The sequence below is a fragment of the Anthonomus grandis genome, chromosome 16 (assembly GCF_022605725.1).
Source record: "Anthonomus grandis grandis chromosome 16, icAntGran1.3, whole genome shotgun sequence".
Taxonomy (NCBI): domain Eukaryota; kingdom Metazoa; phylum Arthropoda; class Insecta; order Coleoptera; family Curculionidae; genus Anthonomus; species Anthonomus grandis.
Window position 1 is genome coordinate 5053178 of NC_065561.1, and position 18484 is coordinate 5071661.

An 18484-nucleotide genomic window follows, 5' to 3' on the forward strand; every position below is an offset into this window, starting at 1 on the left:
AACACAATACATAAAACTATTTTTAAAAATCATTTAGGGTTAATCAAATTATATCTAAAAATTGAATTAAAATTAAATCGAAACAATCGCCAACGCTATTAGTTATTAAATTTTCTTAACTCTGGTTGTATTCAAACCGTAAAAAACATCATTTGGCTATATTGTATAAAGGAATAGTAAATTTAAATTCTATTCGAATAATAGATATTAGTAATAGAGTGAGATATAATTATTTTTTTAAAAAACAATTCATAAGATAAATTTTAAAAATAGTTTACAGTACATCAAATGAACTTCAAAAATTAAATTGGAATCAAATCGGACAATGCAATAATGATTAATTGTTCTATTTTCTTAACCCTGGTTATGTCCGAAACTTAAAAAGGATCATTTGAGTCATCTTGTATAACCTAAATATTAATTTTAAAATAAATTTGAATAATAGATAACCGTAATTAAGTGAGTTATGACAATTTTTTTTTAACACAATATATCAAAATATTTTTAAAAATCATTTAGGGTTAAACAAATTATATCTAAAAATTAAATTAAAATTAAATCGGAACAATCGTTAACGCGAAGAGTTATTATATTTTCTTATTTCTGGTTGTGTTCAAACCGTAAAAAACATCATTTGGCTATCTTGTATATGCGAAATAGTAAATTTAAATTCTATTCGAATACTAGATAACCGTAATTGAGTGAGATATGACTATTTTTTTTAAACACAATACATAAAACTATTTTTAAAAATCATTTAGGGTTATCAAATTAAATCTAAAAATTAAATTAAAATTAAAACGGAACAATCTTTAACGCTATTAGTTATTATATTTTCTTATTTCTGGTTGTGCTCAAACCGTAAAAAACATCATTTGGCTATTTTGTATATGCGAAATAGTAAATTTAAATTATATTCGAATAATAGATATTAGTAATAGACTGAGATATAATAATTTAAAAAAAAACAATTTATAAGAAAAATTTTTAAAATAATTTACAGTACATCAAATGAACTGCAAAGATTAAATTGGAATCAAATCGGACAATGCTATAATGATTAATTGTTCTATTTTCTTAACCCTGGTTATGTACAAAACTTAAAAAGGATCATTTCAGTCATCTTGTATAACCTAAATATTAATTTTAAAATAAATTTGAATAATAGATAACCGTAATTGAGTGAGATATGACTATTTTTTTAAAACATAATACATAAAATTATTTTTAAAAATTATTTAAGGTTAATCAATTTATATCTAAAAATTGAATTAAAATTAAATCGGAACAATCGCCAACGCTATTAGTTATTAAATTTTCTTAACTCTGGTTGTATTCAAACCGTAAAAAACATCATTTGGCTATCTTGTATATGCGAAATAGTAAATTTAAATTATATTCGAATAACAGATATTATTAATAGAGTGAGATATAATAATTTTTTAAAAAACAATTCATAGGAAAAATTTTTAAAATAATTTACAGTACATCAAATGAACTTCAAAAATTAAATTGGAATCAAATCGCACAATGCAATAATGGTTAATTGTTCTATTTTCTTAACCCTGGTTATGTCCAAAACTTAAAAAGGATCATTTGAGTCATCTTGTATAACCTAAATATTAATTTTAAAATAAATTTGAATAATAGATAACCGTAATTGAGTGAGATATGACTATTTTTTTTAAACAAAATAAATCAAAATAATTTAAAATATTATTTAGGGTTAATCAAATTATATCTAAAAATTAAATTAAAATTAAAACGGAACAATCTTTAACACTATCAGTTATTATATTTTCTTAATTCTGGTTGTGTTCAAACCGTAAAAAACATCATTTGGCTATCCTGTATATGCGACATAGTAAATTTAAATTCTATTTGAATAATAGATAACAGTAATAACAGTAATAGATTGAGATATAATTATTTTTATAAAAATCAATTCATAAGAAAAATTTTAAAAATAATTTACAGTACATCAAATGAACTTCAAAGATTAAATTGGAAACAAATCGGACAATGCTATAATGATAAATTTTTTTACTTTCTCAACCCTGGTTATGTCCAAAACTTAAAAAGGATCAATTAGGGCATCTTGATAACCTAAATATTAATTTTAAATTATATTTGAATAATAGATAACCGTAATTGAGTGAGATATAACTATTTTTTTTAAACACAATACATCAAAATATTTTTAAAAGTCATTTAGGGTTAATCAAATTATATCTAAAAATTAAATTAAAATTAAAACGGAACAATCTTTAACGCTATTAGTTATTATATTTTCTTAATTCTGGTTGTGTTCAAACCGCAAAAAACATCAATTGGCTATCTTGTATATGCGAAATAGTAAATTTAAATCATATTCGAATAATAGATATTAGTAATAGAGTGAGATATAATTATTTTTTTAAAAAACAATTCATAAGAAAAATTTTTAAAATAATTTACAGTCCATCAAATGAACTTCAAAGATTAAATTGGAATCAAATCGGACAATGCTATAATGATTAATTGTTCTATTTTCTTAACCCTGTTTATGTCCAAAACTTAAAAAGGATCATTTGAGTCATCTTGTATAACCTAAATATTAATTTTAAAATAAATTTTAATAATAGATATCCGTAATTCAGTGAGATATGACTATTTTTTTTAAACAAAATAAATCAAAATAATTTAAAATATTATTTAGGATTAATCAAATTATATCTAAAAATTATTATAAAATTAAATCGGAATAATCGCTAATGCTATTAGTTATTAAATTTTCTTAACTCTGGTTGTATTCAAACCGTAAAAAACATCATTTGGCTATCTTGTATATGCGAAATAGTAAATTTAAATTATATTCGAATAATAGATATTAGTAATAGACTGAGATATAATAATTTAAAAAAAAACAATTCATAAGAAAAATTTTTAAAATAATTTACAGTACATCAAATGAACTGCAAAGATTAAATTGGAATCAAATCGGACAATGCTATAATGATTAATTGTTCTATTTTCTTAACCCTGTTTATGTCCAAAACTTAAAAAGGATCATTTGAGTCATCTTGCATAACCTAAATATTAATTTTAAAATAAATTTGATTAATAGATAAGCGTAATTGAGCGAGATATGACTTTTTTTTTTAAACACAATACATCAAAATATTTTAAAAAATTACTTAGGGTTAAACAAATTATATCTAAAAATTAAATTGAAATCATATTGGAGCAATAGCTATAGGTAATAGAAATCGATTTTCTTTATTCTGGTTATGTCCAAAACTTAAAAAGGATCATTTGAGTCATCTTGTATAACCTAAATATTAATTTTAAAATAAATTTGAATAATAGATAATCGTAATTGAGTGAGATATAACAATTTTTTTTAAACACAATATATCAAAATATTTTTAAAAATCATTTAGGGTTAATCAAATTATATCTAAAAATTATTATAAAATTAAATCGGAACAATCGCTAATGCTATTAGTTATTAAATTTTCTTAACTCTGGTTGTATTCAAACCGTAAAAAACATCATTTGGCTATCTTGTATATGCGAAATAGTAAATTTAAATTATATTCGAATAATAGATAACAGTAATAGAGTGAGATAAAATTATTTTTTTAAAAAACAATTCATAAGAAAAATTTTTAAAATAATTTACAGTACATCAAATGAACTTCAAAAATTAAATTGGAATCAAATCGGACAATGCAATAATGATTAATTGTTCTATTTTCTTAACCCTGGTTATGTCCAAAACTTAAAAAGGATCATTTGAGTCATCTTGTATAACCTAAATATTAATTTTAAAATAAATTTGAATAATAGATATCCGTAATTCAGTGAGATGACTATTTTTTTTAAACACAATATATCAAAATATTTTTAAAAATCATTTACGGTTAATCAAATTATATCTAAAAATTAAAACGGAACAATCTTTAACGCTATCAGTTATTATATTTTCTTAATTCTGGTTGTGTTCAAACCGTAAAAAACATCATTTGGCTATCTTGTATATGCGAAATAGTAAATTTAAATTATATTCGAATAATAGATAACAGTAATAGAGTGAGATATAATAATTTTTATAAAAATTAATTCATTAAAAAAATTTTAAAAATAATTTACAGTACATCAAATGAACTTCAAAGATTAAATTGGAATCAAATCAGACAATGCAAAAATGATTAATTGTTCTATTTTCTTAACCCTGGTTATGTCCAAAACTTAAAAAGGATCATTTGAGTCATCTTGTATAACCTAAATATTAATTTTAAAATAAATTTGAATAATAGATAACCCTAATTAAGTGAGTTATGACAATTTTTTTTAAACACAATATATCAAAATATTTTTAAAAATCATTTAGGGTTAAACAAATTATATCTAAAAATTAAATTAAAATTAAATCGGAACAATCGTTAACGCGAAGAGTTATTATATTTTCTTAATTCTGGTTGTGTTCAAACCGTAAAAAACATCATTTGGCTATCTTGTATATGCGAAATAGTAAATTTAAATTATATTCGAATAATAGATATTAGTAATAGACTGAGATATAATAATTTAAAAAAAAACAATTCATAAGAAAAATTTTTAAAATAATTTACAGTACATCAAATGAACTGCAAAGATTAAATTGGAATCAAATCGGACAATGCTATAATGATTAATTGTTCTATTTTCTTAAGCCTGATTATGTACAAAACTTAAAAAGGATCATTTCAGTCATCTTGCATAACCTAAATATTAATTTTAAAATAAATTTGAATAATAGATAACCGTAATTGAGTGAGATATGACTATTTTTTTAAAACATAATACATAAAATTATTTTTAAAAATTATTCAAGGTTAATCAATTTATATCTAAAAATTGAATTAAAATTAAATCGGAACAATCGCCAACGCTATTAGTTATTAAATTTTCTTAACTCTGGTTGTATTCAAACCGTAAAAAACATCATTTGGCTATCTTGTATATGCGAAATAGTAAATTTAAATTATATTCGAATAACAGATATTAGTAATAGAGTGAGATATAATAATTTTTTAAAAAACAATTCATAGGAAAAATTTTTAAAATAATTTACAGTACATCAAATGAACTTCAAAAATTAAATTGGAATCAAATCGCACAATGCTATAATGATTAATTGTTCTATTTTCTTAACCCTGGTTATGTCCAAAACTTAAAAAGGATCATTTGAGTCATCTTGTATAACCTAAATATTAATTTTAAAATAAATTTGAATAATAGATAACCGTAATTGAGTGAGATATGACTATTTTTTTTAAACACAATATCTCAAAATATTTTTTAAAATTATTTAGGGTTAATCAAATTATATCTAAAAATTAAATTAAAATTAAAACGGAACAATCTTTAACACTATCAGTTATTATATTTTCTTAATTCTGGTTGTGTTCAAACCGTAAAAAACATCATTTGGCTATCTTGTATATGCGACATAGTAAATTTAAATTCTATTTGAATAATAGATAACAGTAATAACAGTAATAGATTGAGATATAATTATTTTTATAAAAATCAATTCATAAGAAAAATTTTAAAAATAATTTACAGTACATCAAATGAACTTCAAAGATTAAATTGGAAACAAATCGGACAATGCTATAATGATTAATTTTTCTACTTTCTCAACCCTGGTTATGTCCAAAACTTAAAAAGGATCAATTGGGGCATCTTGATAACCTAAATATTAATTTTAAATTATATTTGAATAATAGATAACCGTAATTGAGTGAGATATAACTATTTTTTTTAAACACAATACATCAAAATATTTTTAAAAGTCATTTAGGGTTAATCAAATTATATCTAAAAATTAAATTAAAATTAAAACGGAACAATCTTTAACGCTATTAGTTATTATATTTTCTTAATTCTGGTTGTGTTCAAACTGCAAAAAACATCAATTGGCTATCTTGTATATGCGAAATAGTAAATTTAAATCATATTCGAATAATAGATATTAGTAATAGAGTGAGATATAATTATTTTTTTAAAAAACAATTCATAAGAAAAATTTTTAAAATAATTTACAGTCCATCAAATGAACTTCAAAGATTAAATTGGAATCAAATCGGACAATGCTATAATGATTAATTGTTCTATTTTCTTAACCCTGTTTATATCCAAAACTTAAAAAGGATCATTTGAGTCATCTTGTATAACCTAAATATTAATTTTAAAATAAATTTGAATAATAGATATCCGTAATTCAGTGAGATATGACTATTTTTTTTAAACAAAATAAATCAAAATAATTTAAAATATTATTTAGGATTAATCAAATTATATCTAAAAATTATTATAAAATTAAATCGGAACAATCTTTAACGCTATTAGTTATTATATTTTCTTAATTCTGGTTGTGTTCAAACGGTAAAAAACATCATTTGGCTATCTTGTATATGCGAAATAGTATATTTAAATTCTATTCGAATAATAGATAACAGTATTAGAGTGAGATATAATTATTTTTTTAAAAAACAATTCATAAGAAAAATTTTAAAAATAATTTACAGTACATCAAATGAACTTCAAAAATTAAATTGGAATCAAATCGGACAATGCAATATTGATTAATTGTTCTATTTTCTTTACCCTGGTTATGTCCAAAACTTACAAAGGATCATTTGAGTCATCTTGTATAACCTAAATATTAATTTTAAAATAAATTTGAATAATAGATAACCGTAATTGAGTGAGATATGACAATTTTTTTTAAACACAATATATCAAAATATTTTTAAAAATCATTTAGGGTTAATCAAATTATATCCAAAAAGTAAATTAAAATTAAATCGGAACAATCGTTAACGCGAAGAGTTATTATATTTTCTTAATTCTGGTTGTGTTCAAACCGTAAAAAACATCATTTGGCTATCTTGTATATGGGAAATAGTAAATTTAAATTCTATTCGAATAATAGATAACAGTAAAAGAGTGAGATATAATTATTTTTTTAAAAAACAATTTATAAGAAAAATTTTAAAAATAATTTACAGTACATCAAATGAACTTCAAAAATTAAATTGGAATCAAATCGGACAATGCAATAATGATTAATTGTTTTATTTTCTTAACCCTGGTTATGTCCAAAACTTAAAAAGGATCATTTGAGTCATCTTGTATAACCTAAATATTAATTTTAAAATAAATTTGAGTAATAGGTAACCGTAATTGAGTGAGATATGACAATTTTTTTTAAATACAATATATCAAAATATTTTTAAAAATCATTTAGGGTTAATCAAATTATATCTAAAAATTGAATTAAAATTAAATCGGAACAATCGCCAACGCTATTAGTTATTAAATTTTCTTAACTCTGGTTGTATTCAAACCGTAAAAAACATCATTTGACTATCTTGTATATGGGAAATAGTATATTTAAATTCTATTCGAATAATAGATAACAGTAATAGAGTGAGATATAATTATTTTTTCAAAAAAAAATTCATAAGAAAAATTTTAAAATTAATTTACAGTCCATCAAATGAACTTCAAAGATTAAATTGGAATCAAATCAGACAATGCTATAATGATTAATTGTTCTATTTTCTTAACTCTGGTTATGTCCAAAACTTTAAAAGAATCATTTGAGTCATTTTGTATAACCTAAATATTAATTTCAAAATAAATTTGAATAATTGATATCCGTAATTCAGTGAGATATGACTATTTTTTTTAAACAAAATAAATCAAAATAATTTAAAAAATTATTTAGGATTAATCAAATTATATCTAAAAATTATTATAAAATTAAATCGGAACAATCTTTAACGCTATTAGTTATTATATTTTCTTAATTCTGGTTGTGTTCAAACATTAAAAAACATCATTTGGCTTTCTTGTATATGCGAAATAGTATATTTAAATTCTAATCGAATAATAGATAACAGTAATAGAGTGAGATATAATTATTTTTTTAAAAAACAATTCATAAGAAAAATTTTAAAAATAATTTACAGTACATCAAATGAACTTCAAAAATTAAATTGGAATCAAATCGGACAATGCAATAATGATTAATTGTTCTATTTTCTTAACCCTGATTATGTACAAAACTTAAAAAGGATCATTTGAGTCATCTTGTATAACCTAAATATTAATTTTAAAATAAATTTGAATAATAGATAACCGTAATTGAGTGAGATATTACTATTTTTTTAAAACATAATACATAAACTTATTTTTAAAAATCATTTAGGGTTAATCAAATTATATCTAAAAATTGAATTAAAATTAGATCGGAACAATCGCCAGCGCTATTAGTTATTTTATTTTCTTAACTCTGGTTGTGTTCAAACCGTTAAAAACATTTTTTGGCTATCTTGTATATGGGAAATAGTATATTTAAATTCTATTCGAATAATAGATAACAGTAATAGAGTGAGATATAATTATTTTTTTTAAAAAGAATTCATAAGAAAAATTTTAAAAATAATTTACAGTACATCAAATGAACTTCAAAAATTAAATTGGAATCAAATCGGACAATGCAATAATGATTAATTGTTCTATTTTCTTAACCCTGGTTATGTACAAAACTTAAAAAGGATCATTTGAGTCATCTTGTATAACCTAAATATCAATTTTAAAATAAATTTGAATAATACATAACGTAATTGAGTGAGATATGACCTTTTTTTAAAAACATAATACATAAAATTATTTTTAAAAATTATTTAGGGTTAATCAAATTATATCTAAAAATTGAATTAAAATTAAATCGGAACAATCGCCAACGCTATTAGTTATTACATTTTCTTAACTCTGGTTGTGTTCAAACCGTAAAAAACATCATTTGGCTATCTTGTATATGGGAAATAGTAAATTTAAATTATATTCGAATAATAGATATTAGTAATAGAGTGAGATATAATTATTTTTTTAAAAAACAATTTATAAAAAAAATTTTAAAAATAATTTACAGTACATCAAATAAACTTCAAAAATTAAATTGGAATCAAATCGGACAATGCTATAATGATTAATTGTTCTATTTTCTTAACCCTGGTTATGTACAAAACTTAAAAAGGATCATTTGAGTCATCGTGTATAACCTAAATATTAATTTTAAAATAAATTTGAGTAATAGATAACCGTAATTGAGTAAGATATGACAATTTTTTTTAAAAACAATATATCAAAATATTTTTAAAAATCATTTAGGGTTAATCAAATTATATCTAAAAATTGAATTAAAATTAAATCGGAACAATCGCCAACGATATTAGTTATTAAATTTTCTTAACTCTGGTTGTATTCAAACCGTAAAAAACATCATTTGACTATCTTGTATATGCGAAATAGTAAATTTAAATTATATTCGAATAATAGATATTAGTAATAGAGTGAGATATAATTATTTTTTTAAAAAACAATTCATAAGAAAAAATTTAAAAACAATTTACAGTCTATCAAATGAACTTCAAAGATAAAATTGGAATCAAATTAGACAATGCTATAATGATTAATTGTTCTATTTTCTTAACCCTGGTTATGTCCAAAACTTTAAAAAAATCATTTGAGTCATCTTGTATAACCTAAATATTAATTTTAAAATAAATTTGAATAATTGATATCCGTAATTCAGGGAGATATGACTATTTTTTTTAAACAAAATAAATCAAAATAATTTAAAAAATTATTTAGGATTAATCAAATTATATCTAAAAATTATTATAAAAGTAAATCGGAACAATCTTTAACGCTATTAGTTATTATATTTTCTTAATTCTGGTTGTGTTCAAACCGTAAAAAACATCATTTGGCTATCTTGTATATGCGAAATAGTAAATTTAAATTCTATTCGAATAATAGATAACAGTAATAGAGTGAGATATAATTATTTTTTTTAAAAGAATTCATAAGAAAAATTTTAAAAATAATTTACAGTACATTAAATGAACTTCAAAAATTAAATTGGAATCAAATCGGACAATGCTATAATGATTAATTTTTCTACTTTATTAACCCTGGTTATGTCCAAAACTTAAAAAGGATCATTTGGGTCATCTTGATAACCTAAATATTAATTTTAAATTATATTTGAATAATAGATAACCGTAATTGAGTGAGATATGACTATTTTTTTTTAACACAATACATCAAAATATTTTTAAAAGTCATTTAGGGTTAATCAAATTATATCTAAAAATTAAATTAAAATTAAAACGGAACAATCTTTAACGCTATCAGTTAATATATTTTCTTAATTCTGGTTGTGTTTAAACCGTAAAAAACATCATTTGGCTATCTCGTATATACGAAATAGTAAATTTAAATTATATTCAAATAATAGATAACAGAAATGGAGTGAAATTTGATTATTTTTTTTAAAAACAATACTACAAAAAAATTTTTAAGTCATTTACAGTACATCAAATGAACTTCAAAAATTATATTGGAATTAAATCGTACAATGCTATAAAGATTAATTATTCTATTTTCTTAACCCTGGTTATGTCCAAAACTTAAAAAGGATCATTTGAGTCATCTGTATAACCTAAATATTAATTTTGAAATAAATTTGAATAATAGATAACCGTAATTCAGTGAGATATGACTATTTTTTTAAAATACAATTCATCAAAATATTTAAAAATTGTATTAAAATTAAATCGGAACAATCGCTAACGCTATTAGTTATTATATTTTCTTAACACTGGTTGTGTTGAAACCGTAAAAAACATCATTTGGCTATCTTGTATATGCGAAATAGCAAATTTAAATTATATTCGAATAATTGATAACGGTAATAGAGTGAGATATAATTATTTTTTTAAAAATCAATACCTAAAAATATTTTAAAAAATTATTAAGGGTTAAACATTTTACATCTAAAAATTAAATTGAAATTATATCGGAACAATAGCGATAGGTAGTAGTAATCGATTTTCTTTATCCTGGTTATGTCCAAAACTTAAAAAACATCAGTTGAGTCATCTTGTAAAATTTAAATATAAATTTGAATAATAGATAACCGTAATTCAGTGAGATATGACTATTTTTTTTTGAACACAATTCATCAAAATAATTTAAAAAATTATTTAGGGTTAATCAAATTAAATCTAAAAATTAAATTAAAATGAAATCGGAACAATCGCTAACGCTATTAGTTATTATATTTTCTTAACTCTGGTTGTGTTGAAACCGTAAAAAACATCATTTGGCTATCTTGTATATGCGAAATAGTAAATTTAAATTATATTCAAATAATAGATAACAGAAATGGAGTGAAATTTGATTATTTTTTTTAAAAACAATACTACAAAAAAATTTTAAAAGTAATTTACAGTACATCAAATGAACTTCAAAAATTATATTGGAATCAAATCGGACAATGCTATAAAGCTTAATTATTCTATTTTCTTAACCCTGGTTATGTCCAAAACTTAAAAAGGATCATTTGAGTCATCTGTATAACCTAAATATTAATTTTGAAATAAATTTGAATAATAGATAACCGTAATTCAGTGAGATATGACTATTTTTTTTTAACACAATACATCAAAATAATTAAAAAAATTATTCAGGGTTAATCAAATTATATCTAAAAATTAAATTAAAATTAAATCGGAACAATGGCTAACGCTATTAGTTATAATATTTTCTTAGCTCTGATTATGTTAAAATCGTAAAAAACATCTTTTGGCAATCTCGTATATACGAAATAGTAAATTTAAATTATATTCGAATAATAGATAACAGAAATGGAGTGAAATATAATTATTTTTAAAAAAAAACAGTACATCAGAAAAATTTTAAAAATAATTTACAGAACATCAAATGAACTATAAAAATTAAATTGAAATCAAATCGGACAATGCTATAATGATTAATTATTCTATTTTCTTAACCCTGGTTATGTCCAAAACTTAAAAAGGATCATTTGAGTCATCTTGTATAACCTAAATACTAATTTTAAAATAAATTTGAATAGTCGATAACCGTAATTGGGTGAGGTATGACTATTTTTTTAAAACACAATACATAAAAAATATTTTTAAAAATCATTTAGGGTTAAACAAATTATATCTAAAAATTAAATTGAAATCGTATCGGTACAATCGCTAACGCTATTAGTTATTATATTTTCTTAACTCTGGTTGTGTTCAAACCGTAAAAAACATCATTTGGCTATCTTGTATATGCGAAATAATAAATTTAAATTAGATTTGAATAATAGATAACTGAAATAAAGTGAAATATAATTATTTTTTTAAAAAAACAATACTTCAGAAAAATTTTAAAAGTAATTTACAGTACATCAAATGAACTTCAAAAATTAGATTGGAATCAAATCGGACAATGCTATAAAGTTTAATTATTCTATTTTCTTAACCCTGGTTATGTCCAAAACTTAAAAGCGATCATTTGAGTCATCTTGAATAAACTAAATATTTATTTTAAAATAAATTTGAATAATAGATAACCGTAATAGAGTGAGATATGACTATTTTTTTAAAGAACAATACATCAGAAAAGTTTTAAAAGCAATTTACAGTACATCAATTGAACTTCATAAATTAAATTGGAGTCAAATCGGCCAATTCTATAGGGATTAAATGTTCTATTTTTTTAACCCTGGTTATGTCCAAAACTTAAAAAGTATCATATGTGTCAGCTTGTATCCCTAAATACCAATTTAATATTATATTCGAATAATAGATAACCGTAATGGAGTGAGAAATGAGTATTTTTTTCAAACACAATACTTCAATATATTTTTAAAAATTATTTAGGGTTAAACAAATTATATCTAAACATTAAATTAAAATTAAATGGGAACAATAGCTAACGCTATTAATTATCGTATTTTCTTAATTCTGGTTCTGTTCAAACCATAAAAAAGATCATTTGGCTAGCTTGTATATGCGAAATACTAATTTTAAAATATATTCGAATAATAGATATTAGTAATAGAGTGAGATATGACTAATTTTTTAAAGAACAAAACATCAGAAAAATGTTAAAAGCAATTAGCAGTACATCAAATGAACTTCAAAAATTAATTTGATTAATTATTCTATTTTCTTACCCTGATTATATCCAAAACGTAAAAAGAATCATCTGCGCCATCTTGTACAACCTAACAACCAATTTTAAATTATATTCGAATAATAGATAACCGTAATAAAGTTAGATATGGCTATTTTTTTAAAGAACAATACGTCAGAAAAATTTTAAAAGCAATTTACAGTACATCAAATGAACTTTAAACATTAAATTGAAGTCAAATCGGACAATGCTATAATGATTAATTATTCTATTTTCTTAACCCTGGTTATGTCCAAAACTTAAAAAGGATCATTTGAGTCATCTTGTATAACCTAAATATTAATTTTAAAATAAATTTGAATAATAGATAACCGATATTGAGTGAGATACGACTATTTTTTTAAACACAATTCATCCAAATAATTTAAAAAATTATTTAGGGTTAAACAAATTATATCTAAAAATTAAATTAAAATCATATCGGAACAATCGCTAACGCTATTGGTTATTACATTTTTTTAACTCTGGTTCTGTTCAAACCGTAAAAAACATCATTTGGCTATCTCGTGTATACGAAATAGCAAATCTAAATTATATGCGAATAATAGATAACGGTAATAGAGTGAGATATAATTATTCTTTGAAAAATCAATACATCAAAAAAATTTTAAAAGTAATTTACAGTACATCAAATGAACTTCAAAAATTAAATTGGAATCAAATCGGACAATGCTATAATGATTAATTATTCTATGTTCTTAACCCTGGTTATGTCCAAAAGTTAAGAGCGATCACTTGAGTCTTGAGTCATCTGAATAAACTAAATATTAATTTTAAAATAAATTTGAATAATAGATAACCATAATTCAGTGAGATATGACTATTTTTTTTAAACACAATATATCAAAATAATTTGAAAAATTATTTAGAGTTAATCAAATTATATCTAAAAATTAAATTAAAATTAAATCGGAACAATGACTAACGCTATTAGTTATTATATTTTCTTAACTCTAGTTACGTTCAAACCGTAAAAAACATCATTTGGCTATCTCGTATATACGAAATAGTAAATTTAAATTATATTCGAATAATAGATAACCGTAATAGAGTGAGATATGACTATTTTTTTAAACACAATACATCAAAATAATTTAAAAAATTATTTAGGATTAATCAAATTACATCTAAAAATTAAATTGAAATCATATCGGAACAATCGCTAACGCTATTAGTAACCGAATTTTCTTAACTCTGGTTATGTTCAAACAAAAAAAAACATCATTTGGCTATCATGTATATGCGAAATAGTAAATTTAAATTATATGCGAATAATAGATAACAGAAATAAAGTGAAATATAATTATTTTTTTAAAAAAACAATACATCAGAAAAATTTTAAAAGTAATTTACAGTACATCAAATGAACTTCAAAAATTAGATTGGAATCAAATCGGACAATGCTATAAAGATTAATTATTCTATTTTCTTAACCCTGGTTATGTCTAAAACCTAAAAAGGATCATTTGAGTCATCTGTATAACCTTAATATTATTTTTGAAATAAATTTGATTAATAGATAACCGTAATTGAGTGAGATATGACTATTTTCTTAAACTATTTCTATTTTCTTCACAATACATCAAAATAATTTAAAAAATTACTTAGGGTTAATCAAATTATATCTAAAAATTAAATTGAAATCATATCGGAACAATCGCTAACGCTATTAGTAACTGAATTTTCTTAACTCTGGTTATGTTCAAACAGTAAAAAACATCATTTAGCTATCATGTATATGCGAAATAGTAAATTTAAATTATATTCGAATAATAGATAACAGAAATAAAGTGAAATATAATTATTTTTTTTAAAAAACAATACATCAGAACAATTTTAAAAGTAATTTACAGTACATCAAATGAACTTTAAAAATTAAATTGGAATCAAATCGGACAATGCTATAATGGATTAATTATTCTATTTTCTTAACCCTGGTTATGTCCAAAACTTAAAAAGGATCATTTGAGTCATCTTGTTCAACCTAAATAATAATTTTAAAATAAATTTGAATAATAGATAACCGTAATTGAGTGAGATATGACTATTTTTTTAAACACAATACATCAAAGTAATTTGAAAAATTATTTAGGGTTAATCAAATTATATCTAAAAATTAAATTAAAATTAAATCTGAACAATGGCTAACGCTATTAGTTATTATATTTTCTTAGCTCTGGTTATGTTTAAACCATAAAAAACATCATCTGGCTATCTCGTATATACGAAATAGTAAATTTAAATTATATTCGAATCATAGATAACAGTAATGGAGTGAAATATGATTATTTTTTTTTTAAATAAATACATAGAAAAATTTTAAAAGTAATTTACAGTGCATCAAATGAACTTCAAAAATTAAATTGAAATCAAATCGGACAATGCTATAATGATTAATTATTCTATTTTCTTAACCCTGGTTATGTCCAAAACTTAAAAAGGATCATTTGAGTCATCTTGTAGAACCTAAATATTAATTTTAAAATAAATTTGAATAATAGATAACCGATATTGAGTGAGATACGACTATTTTTTTAAACACAATTCATCCAAATAATTTAAAAAATTATTTAGGGTTAAACAAATTATATCTAAAAATTAAATTAAAATCATGTCGGAACAATCGCTAACGCTATTGGTTATTACATTTTCTTAACTCTGGTTCTGTTCAAACCGTAAAAAACATCATTTGGCTATCTCGTGTATACGAAATAGCAAATCTAAATTATATGCGAATAATAGATAACGGTAATAGAGTGAGATATAATTATTCTTTGAAAAATCAATACATCAAAAAAATTTTAAAAGTAATTTACAGTACATCAAATGAACTTCAAAAATTAAATTGGAATCAAATCGGACAATGCTATAATGATTAATTATTCTATGTTCTTAACCCTGGTTATGTCCAAAACTTAAGAGCGATCACTTGAGTCTTGAGTCATCTGAATAAACTAAATATTAATTTTAAAATAAATTTGAATAATAGATAACCGTAATTCAGTGAGATATGACTATTTTTTTTAAACACAATATATCAAAATAATTTGAAAAATTATTCAAATTATATCTAAAAATTAAATTAAAATTAAATCGGAACAATGACTAACGCTATTAGTTATTATATTTTCTTAACTCTGGTTATGTTCAAACCGTAAAAAACATCATTTGGCTATCTCGTATATACGAAATAGTAAATTTAAATTATATTAAAAATATATTAAAAAAAATTATATTAATTAAAAAAAATTATATTAAAAAAATTATTCAGGGTTAATCAAATTATATCTAAAAATTAAATTAAAATTAAATCGGAACAATCGCTAACGCTATTAGTTATTATATTTTCTTAACTCTGGTTGTGTTCAAACCGTAAAAAACATCATTTGGCTATCTTGTATATGCGAAATAATAAATTTAAATTATATTTGAATAATAGATAACTGAAATAAAGTGAAATATAATTATTTTTTTAAAAAAACAATACTTCAGAAAAATTTTAAAAGAAATTTACAGTACATCAAATGAACTTCAAAAATTAGATTGGAATCAAATCGGACAATGCTATAAAGATTAATTATTCTATTTTCTTAACCCTGGTTATGTCCAAAACTTAAAAGCGATCATTTGAGTCATCTTGAATAAACTAAATATTTATTTTAAAATAAATTTGAATAATAGATAACCGTAATAGAGTGAGATATGACTATTTTTTTAAAGAACAATACATCAGAAAAGTTTTAAAAGCAATTTACAGTACATCAATTAAACTTCATAAATTAAATTGGAGTCAAATCGGCCAATTCTATAGGGATTAAATGTTCTATTTTTTTAACCCTGGTTATGTCCAAAACTTAAAAAGTATCATATGGGTCAGCTTGTATCCCTAAATACCAATTTAATATTATATTCGAATAATAGATAACCGTAATGGAGTGAGAAATTAGTATTTTTTTCAAACACAATACTTCAATATATTTTTAAAAATTATTTAGGGTTAAACAAATTATATCTAAACATTAAATTAAAATTAAATGGGAACAATAGCTAACGCTATTAATTATCGTATTTTCTTAATTCTGGTTATGTTCAAACCATAAAAAAGATCATTTGGCTAGCTTGTATATGCGAAATACTAATTTTAAAATATATTCGAATAATAGATATTAGTAATAGAGTGAGATATGACTAATTTTTTAAAGAACAAAACATCAGAAAAATGTTAAAAGCAATTAGCAGTACATCAAATGAACTTCAAAAATTAATTTGATTAATTATTCTATTTTCTTACCCTGATTATATCCAAAACGTAAAAAGAATCATCTGCGCCTTCTTGTACAACCTAAAAACCAATTTTAAATTATATTCGAATAATAGATAACCGTAATAAAGTGAGATATGGCTATTTTTTTAAAGAACAATACATCAGAAAAATTTTAAAAGCAATTTACAGTACATCAAATGAACTTTAAACATTAAATTGAAGTCAAATCGGACAATGCTATAATGATTAATTATTCTATTTTCTTAACCCTGGTTATGTCCAAAACTTAAAAAGGATTATTTGAGTCATCTTGTATAACCTAAATATTAATTTTAAAATAAATTTGAATAATAGATAACCGATATTGAGTGAGATACGACTATTTTTTTAAACACAATTCATCCAAATAATTTAAAAAATTATTTAGGGTTAAACAAATTATATCTAAAAATTAAATTAAAATCATATCGGAACAATCGCTAACGCTATTGGTTACTACATTTTCTTAACTCTGGTTCTGTTCAAACCGTAAAAAACATCATTTGGCTATCTCGTGTATACGAAATAGCAAATCTAAATTATATGCGAATAATAGATAACGGTAATAGAGTGAGATATAATTATTCTTTGAAAAATCAATACATCAAAAAAATTTTAAAAGTAATTTACAGTACATCAAATGAACTTCAAAAATTAAATTGGAATCAAATCGGACAATGCTATAATGATTAATTATTCTATGTTCTTAACCCTGGTTATGTCCAAAAGTTAAGAGCGATCACTTGAGTCTTGAGTCATCTGAATAAACTAAATATTAATTTTAAAATAAATTTGAATAATAGATAACCGTAATTCAGTGAAATATGACTATTTTTTTTAAACACAATATATCAAAATAATTTGAAAAATTATTTAGGGTTAATCAAATTATATCTAAAAATTAAATTAAAATTAAATCGGAACAATGACTAACGCTATTAGTTATTATATTTTCTTAACTCTAGTTATGTTCAAACCGTAAAAAACATCATTTGGCTATCTCGTATATACGAAATAGTAAATTTAAATTATATTCGAATAATAGATAACCGTAATAGAGTGAGATATGACTATTTTTTT

The 18484-nt window shown here is 21.9% G+C and overlaps 1 protein-coding gene across 1 annotated transcript in view; it reads right to left on the reverse strand.

Annotated features, from left to right (window-relative positions):
- Positions 1–13069: 13069 nt before the first annotated feature.
- The window catches only part of LOC126745950 (uncharacterized), a 99000-nt gene continuing 93585 nt past the window's right edge, over positions 13070–18484 (reverse strand). The window contains exon 10 of the mRNA XM_050454012.1: positions 13070–13132. Coding sequence (XP_050309969.1) covers positions 13070–13132 — 63 coding nt within the window. The remainder of the gene's footprint in view (positions 13133–18484) is intronic.